The following is a 24,793-nucleotide window of genomic DNA, read 5'->3' as shown; positions in this document are numbered from 1 at the left end:
CAGAGAAAATAGTTTTAGACGAAGACTTTGTTACAAATTATACAAAATCGCAAATTACCTGGCAATTCTTCAGATTGGAAGATTTGACTGATCTAGCTAAAATAAATTGTTCATACAACTTGCTTAGTGAATCAGATACCTGGGAGCTATTACTATTTCATCCTAGTAGTATTTAAGAATCCAATTCTATTACAATTCTTGTTTAATTGTATATTTGTTTCCACTGAATACTTACTCATAAAAAGTGAGACTCAACCTGTGACACACATGAGCAAAATATCATTTTCTTAATACTTCTAATCAAAACAAGTAGGTCAGTTGGCCCTATGTTACCAGAACACAGTAGTATCAAATAAAATGCCATCAAAAGTGAAACAGCAATACGCAAGTAATGGAAGATATCAACATTTCAGTTATAGTAAATGAACACGATCATACCTCAACTGCACAAGTAAATCGTGAATTATAAAAAAAAGAAAGCATTTAGCATCTTTTCCTAAATGATGTAAGTTTCATTTCGAGCTTATTGGTCATTGTAGAGCTTTTGAACTTTTGTCAAGCTAATTAAAAAGAGAGTATTTCACATAGCTATTTTATAATTACTTTACTTGATCAAGACAAATATTATTCTGGGTTACTTTAAGTTCCAGTTTGATTTCGAAGTATCATCTATTCAGAGCAAAACATGGAAGAAGAAGAAATAGGTCCAAGATGGTACAAACTGCTCGCAAAGTCTCAAAAAACGTATTTACTATTGTATTTGATTACGAATGCAAACTTATCAGAGGCTAAATTTGTATATGGCACTTTGTCATTGACATTGGAGAACTGGCTGTCTCTGTTAGTTAAGTTCTTACCAGAAACAACCCAACCTGCTGTCTATATCCCTTATATAGATGTTGAGAATGATCAGGGAGAAGTTTGTAATACGTTGGATGTGGCTTCCACTGTGAAACTTCCTTCAGACAAGCTATGTCAATATCGTTTGAAACGAATGGGACTTTGGGAAAGCAGCCTTCCCTCAATTCAGAATGTTTCCCAGTTTTACTCTATTTTTTCTAGAAAAATTGTTGAAGAAACAAATCAGGTGCAGTTAGCTTACTTATTAATGAAAAGCTCGCAAGCGCCTTCTGAAATCAGAGAATGGAGCAGCGGGCGTTTCGAAGTATTTCACCGTCTTTCACAATTCACTTCCGTTCCCGTTGATTTGGATGAAATGGAGAAAGCTTCCATTCGTGATGTTATTTCTCTTTCTTTTCCTATTTTAAGCTCTGAAAACTGTGTTGCAATAATGAGCGGTGTCATCCTCCCTTTTGTTTTGGCTACCGAATCTGAATCTGAAGGCTCACAGGACAGTTGGTCGTATGTATGGGAGAAACTACTTCAGTTAGTTAAAACGGATGGCTTGGAGATACTACATGAGCTAATTATTCACTGGAATATTGACGATACCAAGCTTAAGTTAGTATTGATGAAAGTTGCTTTATCTTCCCTTTATATCTCCAACGAAACGACATCGACCGCTTTGTCTCTAGGAAAACAAATGCTTGCAAATATACAGGAAAAGTTAAAACTCTCTCCTGCCCCGTACGATAATCTTTTGAAAGGACCTATAGAAAACTCTATATACTTTTTCTTATCCAACGATACTGATCTTACGAATCCAACTAGCGAGTCTGTTACTTTATTAAGTCGTATCATTGATGCTATTCCAATTCTCAAAAGCGCTAATGTGTTTCCCGTTCCAAGTGTGCGAGCTTGTTTGAACCTATCCAATTTAGAAAGGGCATCACAGGAAACATTCCTCCAAAAGTATATCTCTAGTTCTCTGGGCGAATCGGGGACTGCCAGCTACAATGATTGGAACAGTGTCTTTTCTGTCACGTTCTCCTGGAAGAGTCAACATCTATTTTTTAATAAAATAGAATCAAGAGACATTTCTTTGATATTTCTAAAAATGTTACTATCTATATCAAATTTTAAAGTTTTAGACAAGATGAAGGATCAATTAGCTTTACCTGATATTCATCCGGATATTCTTCAAAGTTGTATGGAAACTAGCTTTTATGAAAATTTCCGAGCCGCTTCTAGTATGAACAAAAGTCGCGGCAAGTTAAAAACTGCTAGTCAAGTTCTGGATGTGTTTGATGAATGCAGTAGCCTTACTACAACTCGTCGGCGTCTTAATGCCCTTATCAACACCGTTGATTTAATTAAGCAATATCGTTTTCTAATAGAAAAGGGAAAGCCGCTATCGCCTAAGCAAATAGAGGATAACTTGGATCCTGATAAATTGTTAGACTTCATTCTAACTCAAGATGAACATTCATATCAGCAAGCCGATGAGCTTATGGCTCTCACGATTGAAATTTACAAAGCTTGTGGAAAATTCAATTACAAGGATGCTATAACCCAACTTCGCCAAATTACCGAGCAAGTTGTGAATCGATGTGTAGATGCCGCATTGGTCAAAAGCGACTTGATTATGGCAAAGCAACTAGTTGAAGACAGACTTGTTACATTAGCGGAATCTAGCGCTGGTATGCGAGAAACCATTTACAAAACTTGTTATAAAATTGGGAAAACTCCACTAAACGATTATCTTTCACGTGAAATAAGACTTGAGATGCTTCAACTTGCCATTGCCAATGCTCCAAAAGAAAAACTTAATGATGTTGTTAATTACTGGACAGAATTCGAGTCAAATAAGGACAAAGATGAAACAGAGAGTGACTTGGATGCTGATGCTTTTCCAGAACTTAACGAACCTGTTAATCACGAAGAATTACATGAAGATGGAGACGAATATGACTTTGACAAGGAGTGGTCTCTTGCTGCAGCCGAAGTAGATGCGCCCGCGAAAGACGGTGTCGATGTAAATTATGATGAATCCGATCCCCCAGTCCATCCCGACCAAGAGTTTTCACATAACGATGAAGAAGATATAGCCAAAAAGGTCACTAGTTCATTTGCCAATGGTTTAGGATGGGTCTTAGGCGTTCCTCAAGATTGAATATTATTAGCATATCAGCAACTACCAATATGGTATTGTGCTCTACGTAAAAGCAGTAATCAACAACAATCTGATTAAATAAAAATCACTTTCTTTGCTTTACTACCAAAAATGAATGACAGAAAAATAGATTGCATATTAAATCAGATGGCATCAAAGTTAAAAAAAATTAGCGAAGGAGATGAGCTTAGAATCGATATTAATTCATAAGATAAAATTATTAATTATTCCTAATCGGTTAGTATTAAAATGATCATTCAATTAAATATAAACATACCAAACCTCAGTCATTAATCTTTGAACGGTATTGAGCGCTTCAAACCGAACTTCTGGATCAGGATGGCTCATGAGTTCCATAATACGTTGTTTCATGCCATACTTCACCAAGACGCTTTTGCCCTTGGGGTAGTATGTTATGTATGCACCTAAATCATGGCATGCAACAGCGAGCGAAGTAGAGTTGTCATTGGTTTGTAATTTTTGAAATAACTTTTTAAGCAGGGAGCAATTATCAGAATTGAGTTTCGTAACATTCTCCATCCAAAATTGTTCTGAGCGATGAGAAGGCGACCATTGGAGTTGGCCGCTTTTTATTTCAGATTTGTAGATATCAAATGTGGATAAATGCTGAGAACTTACTTCCAATGTTGAAAGTATATATTCCATATAACCAAGGATTTCTTCGTCAGCCCACTTTCTTCGCTGAAGTACTTTAACGACTTTATCAACGTTTTCAAGGAGCATAGTAAATATATTTTCATTAGGAGCTTTTTGCAAAAGATTGGAAAATATAGCGAGGATCAAACGATAAACCTTGATTTTTGTATCCGATCTTGCAATCTGAACCATTACATTGACAAGATCAAAGGGTTTATTGACCTCTTTGGCAATGGGACTTTCAAACGTAAGTAGCCAAAAGCAGAAAAGGGAATAGTATTGCAGTTGAGAATCAGAAGAAGTTCGAAGTAGCTCGGCTAAACGAGAAGGGCAAGAACCTTCTGCCCATACAGCATAACGATGAGCTTTCAGGCTCAACATGGAAGCAAGACATTGAGCGGCAAATAAGCATAGACAGTTGTCTGAGCTTATCATAAGCTTGCTTAAGTACTCTAAAAATACAGTAAACATTTTGGGACAACTGCAAGCCACATATAAGTTTGCCAAAGCAAACACACGAGCAAACAATAACTTTCCATCGTCTCCGAGATTGTCAAAGTAGCTAAAAAGTAAGTTAGTGAATTTTTAAACTAATTAGGAAACATAGGTTCACTTTAATGTATGGATATATGACATACCTTTCATTTTCTTTAAGGAATTTAAAGAGCAATGGAATAAAAAATAAAGAAAAGTCTTTGGAATCTAAATTCGACGAGTTAGCACTATCGTCTCTTAAGTCAAGACATACTTAATAAAGCATCGGCCACTTTCACAAAAGCATAGTGTAAAATGTCAGGGTTCGTTGTGATCGAAAACAACTTCAAGAATAAATTCGTATATAGCTTTACATCCTTTATAGGCGTTAGTCATAGAGCTGTAAAGCAAAAACAAAGAGATCAACTAATCGAGGTAGAACAAAGTGAGAAAACTTACAGATTCGACAAATCTTTTATAGACGTCTATTGATTTTCCAACGACGTCTGAGATTAACTCATATTCACTCTCGGTTAAGATGCCCGATCGTTGATAACCATGCCAAGGAATTGCTGCACTACGAGCATTGTCTACAACTCTGTCGATTTTGGGATTATCCAATGCGGCCGGAGGAGGAGAGGCAACATTCTGTTTAGTAATGATAATTAGTATGGGAGTCTTCCTCTAGGAAGGGCAAAGCCAATTCCAGAAAACTTACTTCAAAGTTAATGTCATCAGAAGCCATTTTACTTCAGATTTCTTCGTTTTTTAAACAAAATAGCTTTGAAAAATTATAAAAAAGGAAATTTGTAATGCTTAACGTTCAATCTCCAGCACCAGAGTTATATGTGTGTTTTATAACTGTACGAAGGATATAGGCCTAAAGTAGAAATTCCCTCCACAAAAGGGTAAATACGACAAGCCTGGTTTTACTTATCATTTGTGATAAAGAAACTTTTTATGTTATAAAATCATATTTTTGACAATTGAATTATTAATGGACTAACAGGAGAAATCAAGATCGATAAATCGAGTACAATATACATGCAATGATTGTAATATGTGCATAGATATACACTTATTCTAGATACGAAATCCCTTCTACTTTCAGAAAAAATATGAATAGAACGCATTAGTCAATTAAGACCTTCCATTCTATGCTCGTTTCCAAAAACCATGAAATGAAACAGTATACTTTACACTGAACAGGAGAGTCAGAAAGTTTGTTTGAAACACTTCCAAGGTGCATGTATTATTGCTTGCTTTCCAAACATTGGTTTCGTATCGTTGGATTTGATTAAGCAACTCATGGAATTGCCTCTTTTGGTACAGGCCATTGCTAAACTTTTAGTCCTCCTGATTGCAATGTCAGGTTGAGCACACGATTTTATGGCCAAGATGAGCAGAGATCTAATATTGAAAGTAGAAATCGGCAACATGGAGGTGACAACAATTCAATAGTTTCCGATTGTTATTAAGCCTAGCTTCTGCTAGGCTGTGAGCTGGATATATTTCCTCTTCTGTACGAAAACAAAGCAATTGCCAACCCATCCAGTATTAACAAATCATATGGCAAACTGAGTTTCTAAGCATTTCCAAACAGGATCGTATTTCCCGAGTAGTATGTAAAATATGTACATTAACATACATGCAAAAACAGAAAGGGGTACCACTGAAACCGACTTCACTTGCTTGCTTCTTCCTTAAAGTATCAATAATTCCATTTTTTTTCAAAGTATCATCCTGACTTAGAATTCCAAAAAAAGGTTCTTCGGGCAAGAAAGCATAACCGTACCAAATTTGCCTGACTTGAGTGAGAAGAAATGATTGCGTAGTTATGTATTTAACTATTCATAATGGCAAGTTAAGCCTGATAGGAGAATTCTAGAAATGACTGAAGAAAAGTTTCATACTAGTCAACATAGCAAGCAAGCGAATAGAAACCACAAAACATTCCTTTTCCTTTAAAAGAACACGAAAAAAAAAAAAAAGGAAAAAAAATTCTATCAAGCTTACGTAGGTCGTTGAAAATCCTATTTTTAGCAATTCCTGCTTGTTAGGTGAACTACCAAGAAAGCAGCTTTTGGTTCTTGTTGTAGAGTCCTAAGAAGCAAAACCCGCTATCCGTTCTATTTTCCAATTGCAATTCTATTTTTTACTTATTGGAAGACAAAAATTGCTCCTAATAGTTAAGCCGTATACTTATGTATGTCACATCATTTTGGGTTTCGAAATGTTGCAATTACAATTAGAGACTTGGGTTCTGTTATTAAAAATTGAGTTGGCCTTATACTTTGTAGCTACAACGATCAGTGTACTTGTTGTACCAAAAATAATCAAGTGGAAATGGTTGACAATGTACAGCGGTCACGGGGATTCCAAGGAAAACAGTGCGCCTCGGGTTTTTTCAAAGCTACAGGTTCCTAAACACTGGTTCTGGCATTTCTATGCATATGGATGTATTCTCATCGTGTGTTATGTGTCCTTTGTGCTTTCGACTTCGTGGCAGGATCCTGTACTCCAGGCAGCACAGACAGAGTTACTAAACAGTAAGAAAGCACAAGTTTCATTGACTCTATTTGGAATTCACATGCTACGTCGGTTGTATGAAAGCCTTCGCTTTCGCAATACTGGATCAAAAATGCAAATAACACATTACTTGTTGGGATACTTTTTCTATTCGCATACTTTTCTAGCTATTCTGGTTGCATGTTTAGGGGATTATGAACAACATGCAGGCTGGAAACAAGGAATTGGACTGGGGTTGTATGTCTTTGGAAGCGTGTGGCAGAATGCGAGCCATGAGCATTTGATTGCACAAAAACACCAGCGTTCCTATCTACCTCTCCAGAAAAGTGGATTTCGTTGGATTGCTGGAGCTCATTACTTTGGGGAAGTCATTCTTTATACCGGGTTCCTATGCATAATCAACCACTGGATCATATGGCTTGTCTACGGATGGATTTTGGTTAGCATGACGAATGTTGCAACATCTTACTCGCAAACATCGACACAAGCCTTCCAAAAAGTGAAAACTACCAAGAGCGGGCCAAAGTGGATCCTTTTTCCTTTCCTTTATTGAGTGCGAATTCGCGGAAAACGCAAACACATTACCAGAAAAGAAAAGCAAGCAATTTCATCATGAAAGAGAATTCGTAACTGTTGTGAGTAATAGATTAAAGAAATATCGGTTTGAGTTGATAAATATGAAAACCTTCAATACAGAAGCCTCCAATATAAAAAATAAAAAAATAAAAATAAAAGAGAGCTAGAAAGAGAGAGACAAAGCAGAGGATGGAAGGAGATGAAGGAGGAAAGAACAGGACAGTTTCCGTAACAAGCACAACAATGATTGAATTGTCTTTCCTATATTTTGCTTGATGGTTTGGAATCAAAACGAAAAGGAAAGACGTAAATCAAACAAACCAGGGCAAAGAGAGCAGCTCTTACGTGGAATCCTTCGGCTGGATACTCTGTGCATTACTTTTGCGAACGCGAAAGGTAATGGTAAAAGACGATTAAAAACATCATGGAGACACCAAAAGTACTTACAATGTTTTGAAGCTGTGTATCAGACATGATGATGGAGAGAACCTTTGGATTTGTCTTTTTTGTTTACAGAGAGTTGCAAAGGAAAGGAGAGTCGTTGCATGAGACGCTTGCAAGATCCTTTCACTACAGAGCGTTCCGTAGCGTTATACCAAGATTCCGTAATCCACAGTGAGTCAATGAATCCATTTTTTTCTTTTTCTTTTTTCTGTCGTTTTTGTTATGGAAAGCAAAAGGAGAACAGAGAAGTAAAGGAATCAAACGTTCAATAGCCGCGGTTGTTTTTCTATTCATCTCGTATGGTTTCACGAAAATCGTACTACAAGATCACGATATGCCAATATCATACTAGACCATATGATAAAATAAACAACGCAAAGAAAAATCGATCCATGATTTGGATGGAAGCATACACAAGTTGTTTTATGGCTTTCAAAAGGCTTTAAGCCGTTTTAAAGGGAGGTCTTTGGGATATTTGAGACAGTAGCGATCTGAATCCCACTCGATAATGGAATTAACAATGGATAAATAGACTCGTTGGTTGGAAAGGTGGAAATTTGCCGGTTTTCAACTATTAGCAAAGGGAGTCACTTGTTTCTATGATAGGTTTGAAAAAAAAATCCTTTTTAACTCTGTAAAGAGCCAATTGATACGATTTTGTGGTATCACATTATTTCCTCGTTAATATCATTTACATCGTATTCTACTTCACTCCAAAACGATAATTTATAGGCGTTTCCATTGCAGGAAGAAAAGGCTGGCATGCGTTTCGAAACCTGCGTTCCAACGATTTATAAGGATACAAAGGCCTTTTAGGGCTGTCAAAAAAAACAACAAAAAAATCGAAGCAACGACTTCACGTCGAAACTTGGCATTCTCGTTTGAAAGTCCATACGTCTTCACACAGGCACGTACGCCCGACCAAACGACCAAACGAAATCAAAATCGAAATATTATTTAACTCCCTTTAAAAAGATCTTGATTCTTCTTTTCCAGTCATATGGTTTCTTTTCCTCGCTACATTTCGAGGATTTCTTTTGTTTACCTTTTCGTCAATTCATTACAAATCTCGCTGATATAATAATAGCGTACCAGAGCGTGGTTAGTCATATATGGGTTCGAAAATGTTATTCAGACCACTATTCTGGAAAAGTATTTTAAAGCTAGACGTCATCCCAACAAGGACGAGGCTCTGGACCGCTTCATCAACATAAGCGATATCGCGTAAGCAACGTGGGGATTTACAGTATATATAGGGCTTTTGGTACTTAACAAGAACCATCAACAAATCTAAGAAAACACCAAAAGTTTTTTATAGTAATAATTTCTTTATTACACGCCCAATCGTTAAATACTTTCTACATATAAAATGGTAAACCAAATTTCCAAGACTGAAGACTTCAAGGCCGTTATTGCCCAAAACAAGCTTGTTGTTGTCGATTTCTTTGCTACATGGTGTGGTCCTTGCAAGGCTATTGCTCCCAAGGTCGATCAATTTTCCAAGACCTACAGCGAGGCCGAGTTTATCAAGGTCGATGTTGATGAATTGAGCGAAATTGCTGCCGAGGCTGGTGTTCATGCTATGCCCTCCTTCTTCCTCTACAAGAGCGGTCAAAAGATTGCTGAAGTCGTTGGTGCCAACCCTGCCAAGCTCGAGGCTGCTATCAAGGAGAACCTTTAAATGTAATGAGCATGATCGTTTTTGCAATCCAATTCTGTCTAGCTTTTGGTAACATAGGATTCCTCTTTTTAAATAATGTTTTTGTGTTGAATATTTGAATGAATGAATTAGTATATATTCACTTTACTTTGCTTTGCTTTGCAAACGAAAATAGTCATCATAAGCTAAGTATGTCGTTACAGTTGTCATTGTAGTCCTTTTTATGTTTTTTTGTTTCCATAATGGTATCGCTCGTGTTGGAAAATGTAGCAAACTAAGCAGGTTCGATTTATTTGCTTAGGAAAAGATACTTTTCTCTTCGTACTGGTCAGTGCCAAGAATTATAGATCCTTGAAATCGCATGTCTTTCTTCTCTACTTCATCATGACTGTATGAACATCCTAAAAACTACCAACTGAGTGTTTTGGATTCTTTTTCACTCATCTCATGAATATTTTCTATTCTATTTGAATTTTTTTGCCGTTGCTATATCTTGTTTCAAGTTTTCGTTGTCAGTTTTGTTTTTTCGCTCCTTGGAGTTTGTTTACGTCTCTTGGATCATTTTCCAAGTTGAGTGTTCCTTTTCTAGTTGTAATATATAAGAACCAATATTTGAAAACGAATACGTTTGCGGTTTCCTGTTTTTTATTGTTCCCATAGTACACAGCACTTTTCGTTCTTCTTGTCCTACCATGCTCCTTCCCTCTCCTATTCGATCAGGCCCAAATAGGTTTGATCCTTTTCTCTTGATTTTCCGCTTTCTTTCCTCAAAATGGTTTCATCCTACCCGTATCCTATGGCTCGAAGTCCCTTTTGTCATGTTTATTATTTCCAATGTCCCTTATACAGAAATCGATTGGATTGCTTACATGGAGCAAATCGGTAGCTTCCTTTCTGGCGAGAGAGACTACCGGTCCTTAGTTGGCTCTACCGGTCCTCTCGTTTATCCAGGTGGTCACGTTTTACTATACACGTTGCTATACTTTCTGACAGATCACGGGACGAATATCGTCAAAGCCCAGTACATCTTTGCTTTTGTATACCTGTGTTCTAGTTTTATCGTTGGCTGGATCTTCAAAACCGTCCATGTCCCTTTATATCTTTATGGGCTACTGATCTTGTCCAAACGGCTCCACAGTATTTTCATCTTGAGACTCTTCAACGACAGTTTTAACAGCCTTTTTGCTTCTTTGTTTATATTGTTTGCTTGTAAAAGGAAATGGACAACTTCCACCATTTTCTTGAGTATTGCTTGTTCCATTAAAATGTCATCTCTCCTTTTCCTTCCCGCTTATCTTGTTGTCCTTTTACAGTCTGTTGGACCAAAAAAGACTTGGCTGAATATTTTTTCATTTGCCTTTGTGCAACTGCTTTTTTCGATTCCCTTTTCTAGCTTTATCTGGAGCTATTGGACTCAAGCTTTCGACTTTGGTAGGGTTTTTGATTACAAGTGGACAGTCAACTGGCGCTTTCTTCCAAAGTTTATTTTCTACTCTCCGCTTTTTTCTCTCGTTGTCATCTTTTTACACGTTTTTCTTTTGGTTGTGTTTGCTGTCAAGAGATGGAACTATCCATCAAAAGCCTCTCCTTTACAAATGGTCTGGTCCATGTTGACCCTTCAACCGCTTTCATCGGTCGCTCCCATCTCCGTTGATTTTATTTTAACCAGCCTTACTACAAGCAACCTTATTGGTATCCTTTGCGCTCGCTCACTCCATTACCAATTCTATGCATGGTTTGCTTGGTATGTTCCCTACATGCTTTATCAAGCCAACTTTTCCATGCTCCAGACCATACTACTATGGGGACTTCAGGAGTATGCTTGGAATGTCTTCCCAAGCACGACTATCTCTTCTATGATTACTGTTTTTATTCCTGCTATTATTATTCAGAGATTACTAACTACGAACCCTAGAAGACCGTGATTTCAATATGGCAGACTTGGAATGGAGAAAACTTTGAAGTTTGTTTCCTACAACTGATCCATGGCTTCTTCTCGTCTTCCTACTTTATCGTTCACTTAAAAAAAATGTCTATGCAACTAATTTATTGATTATTTCTAATATTTACAATTTTAACAAAGGAAATGCATCGTCATAATTTGTGAATTTTTTCGTCAAAGAAATTTCTCAGGGGATTGACAGATTGTTAAAATTCATTTCTTTAATCATTCGATGATCTTCTTTGTTCACAGTACACTGACTGGTAATAAATCCTTATGAACCTCGCAGTCTCTAACTCAACTTTTAAAAATTTAGTACCACTCAAAGCACCGTTTCAAATCTGTTAGTTGGTGTACGGAATCATTCAGGATATTTTGGTAATATATCTAAATAGGTAAAACAAGTCACAGTTGTTGCGCTGCGTGTCATTAAAAGGAAACCGAATTGCGCAAATGCTCGTTATATGAGTGTAAACAAAAGAGGAACCAAGGAGGAAATGAATGGATATTGCTGTTTTTCAAGCGTGTCTTTAAATGTGCACGTTCCTTTTTGGAATTCCATGAAGATAGCCTGTTTTAAATAATGGGTAATCGTTTGCTGCTAGTTCCTTCACTTTAGCAAAGATCACGCATGCAGTCTATGCTCTCTTGACTTTTCAAATTCATACACAGCATAGTTTACAAAAAAAATGGTTTAAAAATGAATTATAAAGTTCAATAAGATTCTAGTGCATTGAAATATCAAGGTTGCTAGGATGGCGTTAATCCTACAGGATGCTTGTAGCTGTCGCAACATCACAAAACGACACAAGACATGGTCTTTTTGTGAATCTAAAACACAAAACACTAATGGAAAGACAATAGCATCTCAGATTGTATGAAGTGTTGGGGTATGTGAAAAAGTGACTTGATTCATGTTCGATTGCATGCCAATTCGTCAAATACGAATGCTTCTTCCTTCATAAAAAGCGTTAATCTTTGGATCCGGATCCAAAAGAGCTTTCTATTTCATGAATAACCTTAGGAAAGTTCGTATAGATATCACAAAACTCTCCATGCCATCCTATATTTTTAGCAGCTTCAACGTCCTTTGAAACATCATCTCCAAAGTGAAGGCATTCCTTCGGGGCCGGAATTACTCTAGTTAATTCACCGGTCTTGTTGCGGACATATTCAAATATGCCTTTCTCCGGCTTCTGACATCCAATGTCATAAGAAAATGCATAAACGTCAATTAAATGAGCAAATCCACAGCTTTTGAACACTGAATAAATACGGTCGTCCGTGTTTGAGATAATGCCAATAGAGTATCCCTTCTCTTGAGCGTTTCTTCTCAAAAAGCCTTCAAACAGCGGGTGAATACGATAAGCTGATTTCGTAGAGTAATGATTCCACAGATCCTCTGCCATTGTATTAGGAATTTGACACGGGAATGATCTCTTAATAACCTAGATATATGTGTGAGCGCTCTTCTGATCCATGGTTTCGAAAACAGAATGCAATATGATATGTCTTAGTCTCATTAAATATATATTACCTCAAACCACCATTCACGAGGATTCAGAACATCTTTCAGCCCGCCGTTTTTATGGGTTTTACTCAATTCTGCAAAAGCTAAAACCTGTTTAGTCAATTGCTATTTTATTCAAAATCTACCATACCACGATCGCTGTTCTTCTTTATTTCCTCCAGGGTCGCTGAGATTCCATATTTTTGGGCCGTTTCATAATAAGTAAATGGTACGGGCTTTGCTAATTGTAATAATGTACCAAATGCATCAAATGTGATCAATTTCAGCTTCCTCATAATGCAACGGTATTCAAGCTTGGGATCCAATACCTTCACCTGAGGATGGTAGGTTCTACATGTACCAGGCTGTCTTTATACTTCCACTCAACCTGTTTGTATAGCAATTCTACAGTAATTAGAATATTATTAGGGATGCTAAAATTCATGTGATATATTAACTTATAAGTTGAAGTCAGCATAAAATAGAGAGATACTAGTATAAACATCAACCAGTTTATGTCTTTTATTATAAGCGTTGTATTAAAATATTTTTCATTTTTGATTGAACATTAACGTTAAAACGATGATATAACGAGTGTTGTATTCTTGAGTCGAATTCATAAATATAATTTGTTCAGACAATTCTGTCAAAGTCTTTCATCAATGACATCCACATAATGCCAAACAGTACCCATAGGTAGCTTGAGCCATTTGTCGATTGTTCCGTCAGCAACATGATCTTCAATCGTTGTTATTCTTCCAACAACCCATTCACGAGCGTTAATCTTTGAGTTGTTTTGAATTTTTAAATAGTAGTTTGGAGCATTAACATTAAACGCAGCCCAGATACGCTGGCCTTGCATATGACGACGAGTCGGTAAAAACAAGGCCAAACTTCCTTGCTTAAAATTCCGCAAAGAAACTTTCGTCTGAGATTCTAGTATGGCTTTCAACGCTTTATCTCGATTAGACTGAAATTCACGCTTCCAGCGGAGCTCGTTATTGTGAGCTTCACTGAGAACATTCACCACATAGTCATGAAATGAGTCAATGTCTAAAGACGCCATCCTAGTTATAAACTCCTGGAAGGATTGATCAACATCACCACTGTTCATCCAATACAAATATTGTAAATCTTTGGAACCGAATTGCATTTGTCGTTCAGAGCCATTACAAAAACCATCACGATCCATTTCCTGGCCGGGTTGTTCAATGCATTCCTGCAAAACGGTCCTAAGTTCATGACAGCGGAAAACTAAAGTAAAAAGCTTTTGAGTTAAAAGCTTACATTGCTCTGTTCTGGATTCAGCAACCTCTTCTACTTTCTTTTGTTTTTGAGTTGCTAAATCTCTTTCTTCCAAAAGCTGCTTTACCAGTTGCGAGTTTTTAGCCATTTCTGAAAACTCTTCCTGCTGTTTTAGCGTATTTATTTCATCCTTGAAGACATCGCAAACCTCCTGTAATTTCGAAACCTTGCCTTCAAAAACTGAGCATAACGAAATTAAGTTTTGTTTTTCATCAAAAGCATGAGATAGCTTTACAACCCCGTTTTCGTTTTGCGATGTATCGTTTTTTGAAGAATCATCTGTACGAGAAGGTTTTTCATTATACTTGGCTAAGAGTTCTTCATTCTCTGTTTCCAAGAAACGAACACGCTCCTCTTTAGAATGAATTTCTTCAGAAAGACCATTATTTCTCTTTAGAGATTCATTTAATTCATGACGAACTTGTTCTATTTCTGCTTGATATTTAGATGCAAGACCCTCTGAAACTGACGTCTTACGTTGAGAGATTTTTCTTAAAACGTTAATAGGAACAATAGTGGGGGACGTTCGATAGAATGGCTGCGAACCATCATCCATTACCTCTGCGCGAGGTGCGTTTGATTGTGCTACGCCATTTACATTCGCAATTACTGGAGAATTTCGTTGTTGCAACAATATAGTTTCCAGATTATTACAACGGTTTTGATAGATAGCTAACCGTTCTTGAAGTGTTGCAATTTCTTGATTATTACTAGGCAAGGCATCACATTGGAAAGGATTAGGAAATCCGAGCGACTCTGAAAGACGATTGCTAAGAATATGCAAAAAATTTTGATATTTGGGTTCAGCTCGAAGACTGATTAGGAAGGAAGACAGTTCGCTTCGTGTAATTGTAGGAAGATACCTTAACTGGTCATAATTAAATAAGAAATTAGAGAATTGACTCAGCCAGGCTTTTCGGGTATTCGACTCTTTCTCCTGATCTATGGGAAGGGTACTGCCGTGGTTTGCATTATAGGATGCTTGCCATTCAGTTCTTCGTAGAGCTTCCATTAAAATGTCAGCAAAAAGAGAATAAATATTTTGAGACTGAGAAATAATTAATTTACTTCGGTCTAATTCCTCAGCGACATGTCGTAAATATTCGTATAAGGCGTCATACTTGACAGAAACTTTAAAAAAAGTAAGCCAAAAAGATTTTAACGTGATCAAGGATGATTTTCTAGATTCGAAAAAAGAGCACGCGTGATCATGCAAGTCATTTATCAGAGCCGTCAGTTTTTGTACGTGGTGAATATGAGCTTGAAGCCTACTATCTAGGGAAGATGGGGTCTTCGTCAGTTCTGAACAGTGTTCCAACATATCCATTAAATCGGAATTTATTGTTTCAGAGAAACTGCTGATAGCCTGAAATAAGGAATAGGTTTCTTCCATGGAAGGATGCTCTTTTGGAGAGGAAATATCAATAGTATTTGTAGCCGTTATACATTGCTGAACACGTTTTTGAGCTTCAGAATATCGAGAAGAGATTGAGGACAACCAAGCATCCAATTTGGCCCAGTTTGGAGATAAAAGTTTATGAGTATTAATGGGCAAAGAACCGACTGGCATAGCCAAAAAGTCATGGAGAAGTTCATTAATAGAGACCTTTTCTAATCGCTCATAAAAGACAACCATTAGCTCCTTCATACCAGCCTGACGCCTTTGCAAGTAATTCATCGCTACATTTGGAGCACTCAGACTAGTGGTCATCTGATCATGATGAAGTGTCAGTTCCTCATATAATTTATTTGATTCATGGATAAAATCAGCAATTTCCTGACGACGTTCGTACAGCTTTTCTTTCCATGCAAAAGAAACAAATTTTTCTTTCTCATCCTCAAAATTAGGTAAGCTGTCAACGAAACTAGCCTCTTCAAGACCGGGAAGAGAGGGTACATCGTCTTGAAGACTAAATTTGAGCAAGTGTTCGTCAAGAACGTAAATCACTACGTTACTGTCATCGTTTAGTAATGTCTCATTCAAGGACATGCCATTTGAAAGCAACAATTTCGCATCATCGCTTAGATCGATATCAAGCTTTATAATCCAAGCAACCAAGTCCTGCGGAGTCCAGTAAACATTTTCGATTGTCCAGCTCTTTCCAGAAAAAGAATCATTCAATTTAAAACGCATAGTTCACTCCTTTTGCTCACTTTCACCTCATCCATTCAATGCCACCATTCACTTTCCACAATGTAAATAACTTCCCCTTGCTAATGGCAAATTTCTGTATTGAATTCGAAAATAGAATCAAACTGAATCCACAATTCGAGTCCGTTTTCTTACCGGTAGGCGTATGCAAAGGTTAAGTTTATTTAGTCGTACAAACAATACCCCCTCTTATATTACAGAGGAAAGTAAGCCTTTATTTAAAGCTTCTTTTAGAAATATGTAACTAAAGATATATATATATGTATATATATGTTTCTTTTCGGTCCTAATGATTAGGAATTGTATGAATGTACGTTTGACTAGTGTTGTTGGTATGCACAATGCTGTATGAGATAAACCAGCTTAGCCGATAAGTTTCTTTCAATTACCACATACCCACCTTCGTCCCATCTACTTTTTATTTTGGTATGCTAATTAATAGAAAATAATCAATCACTCTTTTTTCATCATTCTTTTATATTTGACGGTCTCTTTTGACGCATTGTATACCCATCTCATTGATCCCAAAACCCTGGAATTCCATTAGCATTGCTCGGTGTTGTTCAGCACGGTGATTGTATTTGTCTGTTTTACTCTCCTTTCTCATACATTTTGATTCATTCGGGTTTTTGCAATTGCTCACATTTTTTGAAAAAAAAATCCATTTCGTTGGATAGGAAACCCCATTTTCTATTTATTTAATTTCTCATGATTTTCTAAAATCTTTTTTTTTATACTCACACTCTACTTTTTTTATTAGATTTCATTCGGCCTTCTTTTAGAGTTCGTTCTCATGGCAGATACAAATAGCCGCTATGAACTTTTAATGACTGTTATGGGCCCTCCGAACAGCAAGCCATCACATGCAGAGTCTGAAAAATCCCCGGCAGAAATTTCCTCTGTCGTGGTTACGCCGTCTGAGTCGTTCGAAGATATCCAATCTCTAAAGCCCAATCTTTCTTTATCGGATCAAGCCACTTCTCCTTCTAACGATTTTACGAAAGGTGCATTAGCATCTCTTTCTAATGCTTCTCGTGAAGCTTCTAATGGATCGTCATCATCGTCTTCGTATTCGTCGTCTCGTTCTCCGTCTCCTCATTCCAGTGAATCATTAGAAAGTCAATCCTCTAGAACATCGAAGAGTTTTGAGAAAAATATTCCGTATGGAGTGAATGGTTCTCCAGAAAAATCTCCGCTAGTTGAACAATTCATTGCATTTGTTAGCTGTACAGATGCTCAAAGAGGAACAATTTTAAGTGAATTTCTATTTTCCTATTTGAATGGTCTCTCTGTGCGATGCATTACGGAACCGGAATTGGATAAGACGCGCCATATTCTCTATACTTGGTGGTCTTTCCTTATTCGACTGTTGGAAACAACTCAAGTAGCACTATCTGAAAGGTTTGTTTATATCAAATCAATAGTCACCATTGCTGAGCACTCATGTTGGAAAGGGATTGAAAATTCCGAGCTACTGAATATGGAACATCAATTAATTTTGTTTGATACCCTTTCTTTTGTAGTACATCTTCTTTCTCAAAAGGTACTACCACACACCTTGGTAAAGTTTTGTGCCAAAATATTGGTTCTTTCCTTTTTTAGACTCGAAAAATTTGCAAACCGTTTTCTGAGAGCACTCAAAATTGATAAAAAGTTCGTCAAATACTTTTCATCAAAGCTTAACAGGAATGAAACAAATCATCCCGAGAAATATATGGCGCCACTCTTTCCTAAGCATTTATACTCTGTTATGTTCGCAACGAGATTAGAGAAATTAGATATGGAGTTTACTATTGGCTACGGACGGCAGCCGATTGAATTTGCTGAAAATTGGTTCCATCGTTTTCATGTACCAAAAGGTGGGTTATTTTTTGAATTTCTTGCGGAATATCATTCATATTTAGCACAGAGCTTATCCTTTGAACTTCCTTCTGACATAATTTATTATTCCCCTGGATACATTCATTTACATGCCTATCTTCTTCAAATCTGTTTAACCACTGTAAACTTATCAGAGCGAAAATGTCCTACGACTGGTGCATTTCTCGAATTTCCTACTTCAAAAAACAATGAAATTAATTCACCTTCTGAGGTACTTGCAGTGAAACCCGCTGTTACTACTACTACAATTGCTATGCTGCAGCAACTTACAGATCACGTGAAAGGTTTTTTTGTAGCAGTGAAAGCTTGCAGACAGCAACAGTTGCGACTGTTAGATGTGTTAGAGTGTACACTTCAAGGCGTTGGACAGTTTATTCGCGTTTATGATTTTCAAGCATCCTTTATGTATTGCTCTCTCTCAGAAAGCTGGTTTGAAATATTTTTTGATTATTCCCATCGACCCAGATATTCTTTTTGGATTGAAGCAATGAAAAAGTTAGTCAGCACATCAAACCACATGGCGATTGTGAGGAGCATAACGTTTGTCTATACGATATGGCCGTACTTGGACCTTGAAGATAAGAAAATAATCAGCTTTCGGTGGTTGTTAGTTCAAGAAACGTTTGAATACCTCTTCCTGCATCATTTTTCCCTTGTACGTGCTTATTTTCATCGGTTTTTATGCTGGAGACTACTAAAGGTCGACGATGAAAGCGAAACCGAACTCAAAGCGGAAATCGTTCTGTGCTTAAAAAGATTGCTTAAGCATTGTTATTCTGGATACAAGTGTTATACTCAAGGTTGTTTGAGGTCTTCAAAAACAATTCCAACAGCGAAGCCTTCTGCACCCCTTCCACTGCGACGCTTGGTCATTGTTTGTAATTCTGAACCCTCTTCGGATAATTGTGATGACAGTGGTGACTTTGAAATCCCTGGTGATCGTAACGAAGAAAACATCATTGACAATATATATACTGATGTGGTGACAATTTCAAACACTGTCTCAAGTGGCTTAAGGAAGGTCTTTGGTTCGTTTGTGAATAATAAGTCCAGATATAATTCCGACATCGAGTTTTCAAAGCAGACATCAATGACAAACAACTTATTATTAAGGCAAGTTATGCAAAACAGGAAAAGACAAAAGCCTCGCCATCGGTTTACATTCATACCGTCTCCTCCCGATACAAGTGGGTCAACAAATAATAGAGAAAACTTTTCGACGATTATAGAACACTCCTCTCACGGAGTCTTGCCAACTCAATCCAAAATTTTACTGTATAATAGTAATAATGCTTCTGCTCATTACGCTAAAGCTCCGTTAAGTGAGATTCATGCTAGCAAATTGGTGTACGCCAGTCAAGCTTTAGTGGAGTGGGCACTTGTGGTTCATGAATTTGATTCCTTTATTTTGAATCGAAAAGATATTGAAGAAACGGAGATGATAGCTCCTCTACTTACTGTCCGTATTCCCAAACTTCATAACCCTGCACAGTTTTTATGAAAATCGGATGCCTATTTTTTTATTATTATTTATGGTAATTTAATAACTTGTTACTTCTCATGAAGGTTTATGCATCACGTTCATCGAAAACTTTGCAGTTTTGGTTCGTATTCTAAAAATAGCATTTCAATGCATACTATATTTCGATCAGTCAATTAATGCTAATATAGTCAATCGCATTATTTATTTTCTAAAAGAAAAATCAATGGCTAGTGTATAAGTATTATCATTTAGTTCATATGTATAAAAGTACTTTCTTTGCTACTTATAGAATGGCTGTTTCGTGATCAATCTTTACAAGTAATTGTATCGAAAGGATTAGAATAGCTACTGATCACTTTAATATATTTTTACCTACAGAAAGCAATAATATTTCATAGAATAAAATAAAATAAAATAAAATAAAATAAAGCAAAAACTATGGTCACAGCCAGGCTCGAACTGGCGACATTCGACTTATTAGATCGACATGATAACCAACTACATCATGCGACCACTAGATGCTAAGCACTTATTTGAAAATAATATATCGCTTTTTTATAGAAAACTTAATGATATGGTTATAAAGAAATGTCAACTAGACAGATTCCCAATGTGTTAATGAATGAACTGGAAATCAAAGAAATGGATGATGGAGAGTTTACTGTGGAAAACCTATTGGAATGGAACCATGTGGTAAAACAAAGGTAAGGTCTCTGAACTTTGAGGAAATGGTATACACATCCGTGAAATTAAAAGAAGACACTAGTCAACTTTGCCATTTATAAACATTGGTTTTGTTCTGTAACTTCATTATAGGTCTAAATGCATAAATCTAACATAATTAGGATGGTAGTAGAACAGGACTATGCAGGAAAATTGGCTCGACTGACGAAATCTCTGAAAGGAAGCCACAGTAGTTCTTCGTTGAAAGACTTCTACAAAAGAGTTAGTACTGAGATTATGAATTCCAATAAAGAGCATCTAGAAGCATACCGCTATTTTCAGCTTCAGGTCTTTGAGCCATTACAGGAGCATGTAAATCGTGCGGTGAAACGGTCTTCAACATCTATATTATCCATGGTATGAAATTGATACCTGCTTAAGCTAATTTATAGGAAGCTACTGACGTACTCTTGGCCAGCATGGAGAATTTTATACTCTACACTAATCCGGAATTTAGCCAACAGCCCGAACAGTCATCATTATCTTCTTCTTCTGAATCTCCTACACATCTTTCTGAACCTATACCCGAGCTGAGAAGATCTCTTTCTCCCTCTTACCTAGAGTATGCTGAGCTAGAAAATCGGACATCGCGACTAAGCGAGGCATTGACGATGTTACGCCTCAATCCTCTTATTTCAAATGATTTAAAAGCATTTAACTCTAAAAAGGAGCCTTCTGATATAAGTAAGGGTAAGCAGGCACCTTTACCGGTATATAATGCTCAGCCAGAGTCCTTGAAAGATACAATTGATAGAGACCCACGAGAATTTCGCGTGAACGAACCGAAGAAGCATGCATTACCTTCTTCCTATTCTCCCCAAAAAGGAGGAATGAATCCTTCGCAAGTGGTTACTTCCAATGGCTGGGAATCACCTCTGACATCTTCCCATGTCTCTCCTCTAAATAATATGCATCCTGAAAGTCTGCAAAAGAAATCTTCAGCTAAATATCAAACTTCTTCTGCAGCCCATCCCTCAAACACAGCTCTATCGGAGAACGACAGCATAGAGAAATACTTTTCGACGCATCCATTGATAACGCCTGATGGATTTCCGATTTTTGGTTACGGTATGTAAATATATTCTAAAAAAACAGTATCTATTAACATTTAATTAGTGCGTGCATTGTATAATTATAGGGCTCTACTTTCCTCAGAAATCAGTATGCGATCGGGCGATATATTAATTGTTCTGAATCGACAAAAGGACGGCTGGTGGAAGGGTCGTGTTGTTGAACCCACAGTTGGACCTGTTGGATTGTTTCCTTCTAATTACATTCAGGAATTAGATTCTACCTAACAATAGATAAAAATATCCTTTAAAATACGATAATGAAGATGGATGTTGTCTAACAGAGGTTTTAAATTAAACATTATTATATATTTATATAAATATTAGTAAACAATGAAAAAGTACAACATAACACATCTTTCATGAAACGGAAAATAACAAAAAAATCAAGGATATAAAGACATCTAGTATATATGAGATCGAAAAAAAAAATAAAAGATAAAGGATACTGCAAAGGCACAGAGAAAAAATAAAAGATGTTTCAAGATTTGGCACAGCTAGGCTTTCGATTGATCGTCCTCCTGAGACCAAGCACGTTCCTGGCGAACTCTTCGTAGATGCTCCATACTTTCTTTAACACCAAATCCGTCTTTCAGCAGAATACCGATTTCTTCAATTGTATAATCAGCAAATTCTGGATAGCAAAAATATGACATAACCCAGCCGCCAGCACAAAGACCACCATATAATGCAAACGTACCTGTAGGAGTTATTTCCCTCATTAAAGTCAAAAATGTAGCTCCGATAGCCAGATTACTTGCCCAATTTATAGCAGTAGCCATACCTGTACCTAACCCACGAACAGACATTGGAAATAATTCCGACTGTTGCCAAGGAAGATTACCAAGACCTGAAGCATACGATGCAACATAAAAAATCATAGAAATTAAAACAACAATAGCCCATGGATTTCCCTGTCCTGCCTTAATGTTTCCATTTTCGTCTTTTGGTAAAAAATGAAAAGCGACAGCACACACAATGAGTGCACCGATCATGCCCAAAAGAGTAACTAACAATAATATGCGACGGCCAAAGCGATCAATCACTGTGAAAGCAGCAATGGTAAAAACAAAATTGGTTCCAGCTATAATAAGACCAGTTGCAGTTGGATTGTCAAACCCAACTGTTTGGAAGATAGTACTTGAAAAGTACATGAGAGAGTTAAAGCCAGAAAGCTGTTGTAATGCTTGTAAGCCACAAGCAAGGACAAGAGCTCGAAAATTGGAAGGTACGAAGTAAAGCTCTTTGAATGTTTTCATAACTTTCTGGAATCTAGTACCAGTAAAAGGATCACGGACACCTTCCTGAATAATATGAAGTTTGGTTTCAATCTCATATGGATGAGCTGTTGGATAAATACTTGCTAAGGTCTTGAAGGCTTTTTTAGCTTTATCTTTTTTGATCAAAAGGCGAGGAGACTCAGGAAGCCAGACTAATATAACCGCTTGAATAAAAGCTGGGACAATAGCAAGGCCCACCATCCAACGCCAACCATTAATAACATGTTCAAATGCAGTATCGATACCATACGCTATAACCTGACCGAGAGTGATTAGAAATACATAGACAATCACAAGGCGACCACGGATTTTGGATGGTGCTAGTTCACTAAGATACAGAGGTACAATAAGAGAAGCTACACCGACGCCAATACCTATAATGAAACGACCAGCAATCATATGCCATAAAGTATGAGCAGTGGCCTGCACGATAGAGCCAACGATGACAAAAACACTAGTTATAGCAATGACTGGCCTTCTACCTAGAAAGTCAGCAAGCGCACCGGCGGTGATACCACCGATGAGGGCTCCTAGTGACGTTGATGATGTGATGTATTCTTTATCCCCATCAGTCAAGGTTTTCCCTAAACTATCTCCCATAACGACTAGAGCACCAGAAATAACACCTGTGTCATAACCGAAGAGAAGTCCTCCAATACCTGCAGCTGCGGCAAGGACCCAGATACGTTTACCTACAGGTTGACATTCCACCGTATCATTAAAGCCATGATGACCGGATAAGGAAAGCTCGGGGTTAATAACTCCCTGATCAACATTTGCAATTTCACTCGACTTTTTTGATGATTTTTCGACTGCTTCGAATTCCAAAGGAGTTTCAAATGGGTTCTGATGGCTTGATTGTTTATTGTTGGACAATTGCCCTTCGTCAACAGAGCTTGAAGATTTTACGCGTCCTAAATCCATCAGGAAATATGATAAAAATAAATAAACAAATAATAAAGACTATTAACAGCACAATTCTTCGTTATAAGGTAGGGTACTAGAATTATAAAGAAAGTGTTGGTGGAAGTAGCATTGACCAAAAGTAAACAAAACTCAATTCCGACCACAATACGTTTACTTCCTAAGAGAGAGTTTAGCAACTTAGATATTGATGTTATTTCCGCGCAAACAACGTTAGTAAACAAATATCCAAATGGAAGCGAATAGTAATAAAACAAACAAAGCACAGCCGTAGTAATAAGAAAATACAGTAAAAAAAAGGATATTAACACAAATAAAAAAAAAGCACTTTAGAATGAAAGAGAGGAGAAGCAATTCTTTTTGAGAATATATAAACGGAACACAGAAAGACAAATGAGAGTAAAAGAAAAGAACAGGAACAAGCAAGATTAAACGACTAGCACTCAAAATCTAAAGTACAAATCGATGATAAGAGCGCAAATACGCATTAAAAAAAGCGTTATTTCACGTCTTAAGGATATCTTCGACTTGAGCGTATTCGAAAATTCACTTGGTTTGTAACGTACAGAAATTATGTTTACACTCTTTCATACGTGATTATGGTAATTCTCAAATAGTTTCCTCTCGCAACTGCCCTTCAGCAAGAATTGGTCTTAGTAGGGAAGTGAAAAGAATTGACTGACCCTACGCGTGTGTCTCGGAAGAGTAGAATCATCAAAAATGTTACTTGTTATCGTTACTCAAATATCCTATTATCAAAGAATTATCATGCTAAGAGTAAAAAATAAAAACAAAAAGAAGTAGCAAGACAAGGATGAAAAGAGGAATTCATCAACCTTTTTTCTTCTTCCATGCTTGTTTTATTGCATTGAATTGACTCTGGTAGGCGAGCGTGCTATAAGTAATTTGGCAAAATGGATGAACGCGTTCGTAAGTGTTGTAAGTAAACTAATGAAGAGAAAACTGAAGGACCACTGTATTGTTTAAATCTCCAGTAGCTCAAATTTATAGATCAATTCTCATTATTTTTCAAGTATTAAGATTCATTGTTTATATACAAAATTCGGTAAGTCTTATAAAATGAAACCGAAATATTCTTGTTTTTCTCTCTTTTTTATTAATTACCATTTTTATTTATTTACTAATGTATCCGAGTGTGTTATGCCATAC

The 24,793-nt window shown here is 36.9% G+C and overlaps 11 protein-coding genes and 2 non-coding genes across 13 annotated transcripts; 6 read left to right on the top strand and 7 right to left on the bottom strand.

The window, feature by feature from the left end:
- Nucleotides 1-685: 685 nt before the first annotated feature.
- Nucleotides 686-3,013, top strand: sec39 (secretory pathway protein Sec39; the record flags this gene model as incomplete). Its single annotated transcript, XM_056182438.1, has 1 exon — nucleotides 686-3,013. The coding sequence occupies one exon, from the start codon at nucleotides 686-688 to the stop codon at nucleotides 3,011-3,013; it is 2,328 nt and encodes a 775-aa protein (XP_056037449.1).
- A 220-nt stretch (nucleotides 3,014-3,233) lies between these two features.
- On the bottom strand, nucleotides 3,234-4,889 carry vma13 (V-type ATPase V1 subunit H; the record flags this gene model as incomplete). Its single annotated transcript, XM_056182437.1, has 6 exons — nucleotides 3,234-3,243; nucleotides 3,291-4,232; nucleotides 4,309-4,372; nucleotides 4,419-4,521; nucleotides 4,604-4,792; nucleotides 4,863-4,889. 6 exons carry the CDS (start codon nucleotides 4,887-4,889, stop codon nucleotides 3,234-3,236), a joined length of 1,335 nt encoding a protein of 444 aa, XP_056037416.1.
- Nucleotides 4,890-6,377: 1,488 nt separating this feature from the next.
- dfg10 (3-oxo-5-alpha-steroid 4-dehydrogenase) lies at nucleotides 6,378-7,226 on the top strand (the record flags this gene model as incomplete). The annotated part of the gene is made up of 1 exon (XM_056182436.1): nucleotides 6,378-7,226. The coding sequence occupies one exon, from the start codon at nucleotides 6,378-6,380 to the stop codon at nucleotides 7,224-7,226; it is 849 nt and encodes a 282-aa protein (XP_056038754.1).
- A 398-nt stretch (nucleotides 7,227-7,624) lies between these two features.
- Nucleotides 7,625-7,723, bottom strand: ost4 (oligosaccharyltransferase subunit Ost4; the record flags this gene model as incomplete). Its single annotated transcript, XM_056183895.1, has 1 exon — nucleotides 7,625-7,723. The coding sequence occupies one exon, from the start codon at nucleotides 7,721-7,723 to the stop codon at nucleotides 7,625-7,627; it is 99 nt and encodes a 32-aa protein (XP_056038239.1).
- Nucleotides 7,724-9,062: 1,339 nt separating this feature from the next.
- On the top strand, nucleotides 9,063-9,374 carry trx1 (cytosolic thioredoxin Trx1; the record flags this gene model as incomplete). Its single annotated transcript, XM_056182435.1, has 1 exon — nucleotides 9,063-9,374. The coding sequence occupies one exon, from the start codon at nucleotides 9,063-9,065 to the stop codon at nucleotides 9,372-9,374; it is 312 nt and encodes a 103-aa protein (XP_056038753.1).
- A 671-nt stretch (nucleotides 9,375-10,045) lies between these two features.
- alg3 (dolichyl-P-Man:Man(5)GlcNAc(2)-PP-Dol alpha-1,3-mannosyltransferase Alg3) lies at nucleotides 10,046-11,278 on the top strand (the record flags this gene model as incomplete). Its single annotated transcript, XM_056182434.1, has 1 exon — nucleotides 10,046-11,278. The coding sequence occupies one exon, from the start codon at nucleotides 10,046-10,048 to the stop codon at nucleotides 11,276-11,278; it is 1,233 nt and encodes a 410-aa protein (XP_056038763.1).
- A 167-nt stretch (nucleotides 11,279-11,445) lies between these two features.
- Nucleotides 11,446-11,528, bottom strand: snoR02. Its single transcript, XR_008803705.1, has one exon. It is a non-coding gene; the product is annotated as a small nucleolar RNA snoR02 (predicted) (small nucleolar RNA).
- Nucleotides 11,529-12,266: 738 nt separating this feature from the next.
- SOMG_03644 (HAD superfamily hydrolase) lies at nucleotides 12,267-13,101 on the bottom strand (the record flags this gene model as incomplete). Its single annotated transcript, XM_056182433.1, has 3 exons — nucleotides 12,267-12,743; nucleotides 12,833-12,909; nucleotides 12,957-13,101. The coding sequence occupies 3 exons, from the start codon at nucleotides 13,099-13,101 to the stop codon at nucleotides 12,267-12,269; spliced, it is 699 nt and encodes a 232-aa protein (XP_056038759.1).
- Nucleotides 13,102-13,451: 350 nt separating this feature from the next.
- atg11 (autophagy associated protein kinase regulator Atg11) lies at nucleotides 13,452-16,244 on the bottom strand (the record flags this gene model as incomplete). Its single annotated transcript, XM_056182432.1, has 1 exon — nucleotides 13,452-16,244. The coding sequence occupies one exon, from the start codon at nucleotides 16,242-16,244 to the stop codon at nucleotides 13,452-13,454; it is 2,793 nt and encodes a 930-aa protein (XP_056038259.1).
- An 811-nt stretch (nucleotides 16,245-17,055) lies between these two features.
- On the top strand, nucleotides 17,056-19,644 carry ahk1 (MAP kinase cascade scaffold protein Ahk1; the record flags this gene model as incomplete). Its single annotated transcript, XM_056182431.1, has 1 exon — nucleotides 17,056-19,644. One exon carries the CDS (start codon nucleotides 17,056-17,058, stop codon nucleotides 19,642-19,644), a length of 2,589 nt encoding a protein of 862 aa, XP_056038264.1.
- A 421-nt stretch (nucleotides 19,645-20,065) lies between these two features.
- Nucleotides 20,066-20,139, bottom strand: SOMG_20188. The gene has a single exon. It is a non-coding gene; the product is annotated as a tRNA-Ile (tRNA).
- Nucleotides 20,140-20,268: 129 nt separating this feature from the next.
- sfp47 (Ubp4 interactor Sfp47) lies at nucleotides 20,269-21,647 on the top strand (the record flags this gene model as incomplete). Its single annotated transcript, XM_056182430.1, has 4 exons — nucleotides 20,269-20,330; nucleotides 20,472-20,706; nucleotides 20,742-21,417; nucleotides 21,466-21,647. 4 exons carry the CDS (start codon nucleotides 20,269-20,271, stop codon nucleotides 21,645-21,647), a joined length of 1,155 nt encoding a protein of 384 aa, XP_056037833.1.
- Nucleotides 21,648-21,916: 269 nt separating this feature from the next.
- itr1 (myo-inositol transmembrane transporter Itr1) lies at nucleotides 21,917-23,623 on the bottom strand (the record flags this gene model as incomplete). Its single annotated transcript, XM_056182429.1, has 1 exon — nucleotides 21,917-23,623. One exon carries the CDS (start codon nucleotides 23,621-23,623, stop codon nucleotides 21,917-21,919), a length of 1,707 nt encoding a protein of 568 aa, XP_056038792.1.
- Between the last annotated feature and the right edge of the window lie 1,170 nt (nucleotides 23,624-24,793).

Source organism: Schizosaccharomyces osmophilus, chromosome 2 (genome assembly GCF_027921745.1).
Source record: "Schizosaccharomyces osmophilus chromosome 2, complete sequence".
Classification (NCBI taxonomy): domain Eukaryota; kingdom Fungi; phylum Ascomycota; class Schizosaccharomycetes; order Schizosaccharomycetales; family Schizosaccharomycetaceae; genus Schizosaccharomyces; species Schizosaccharomyces osmophilus.
The sequence above is the reverse complement of the archived record's forward strand: the minus strand, read 5'-3'. Positions and strand labels throughout refer to the sequence as shown.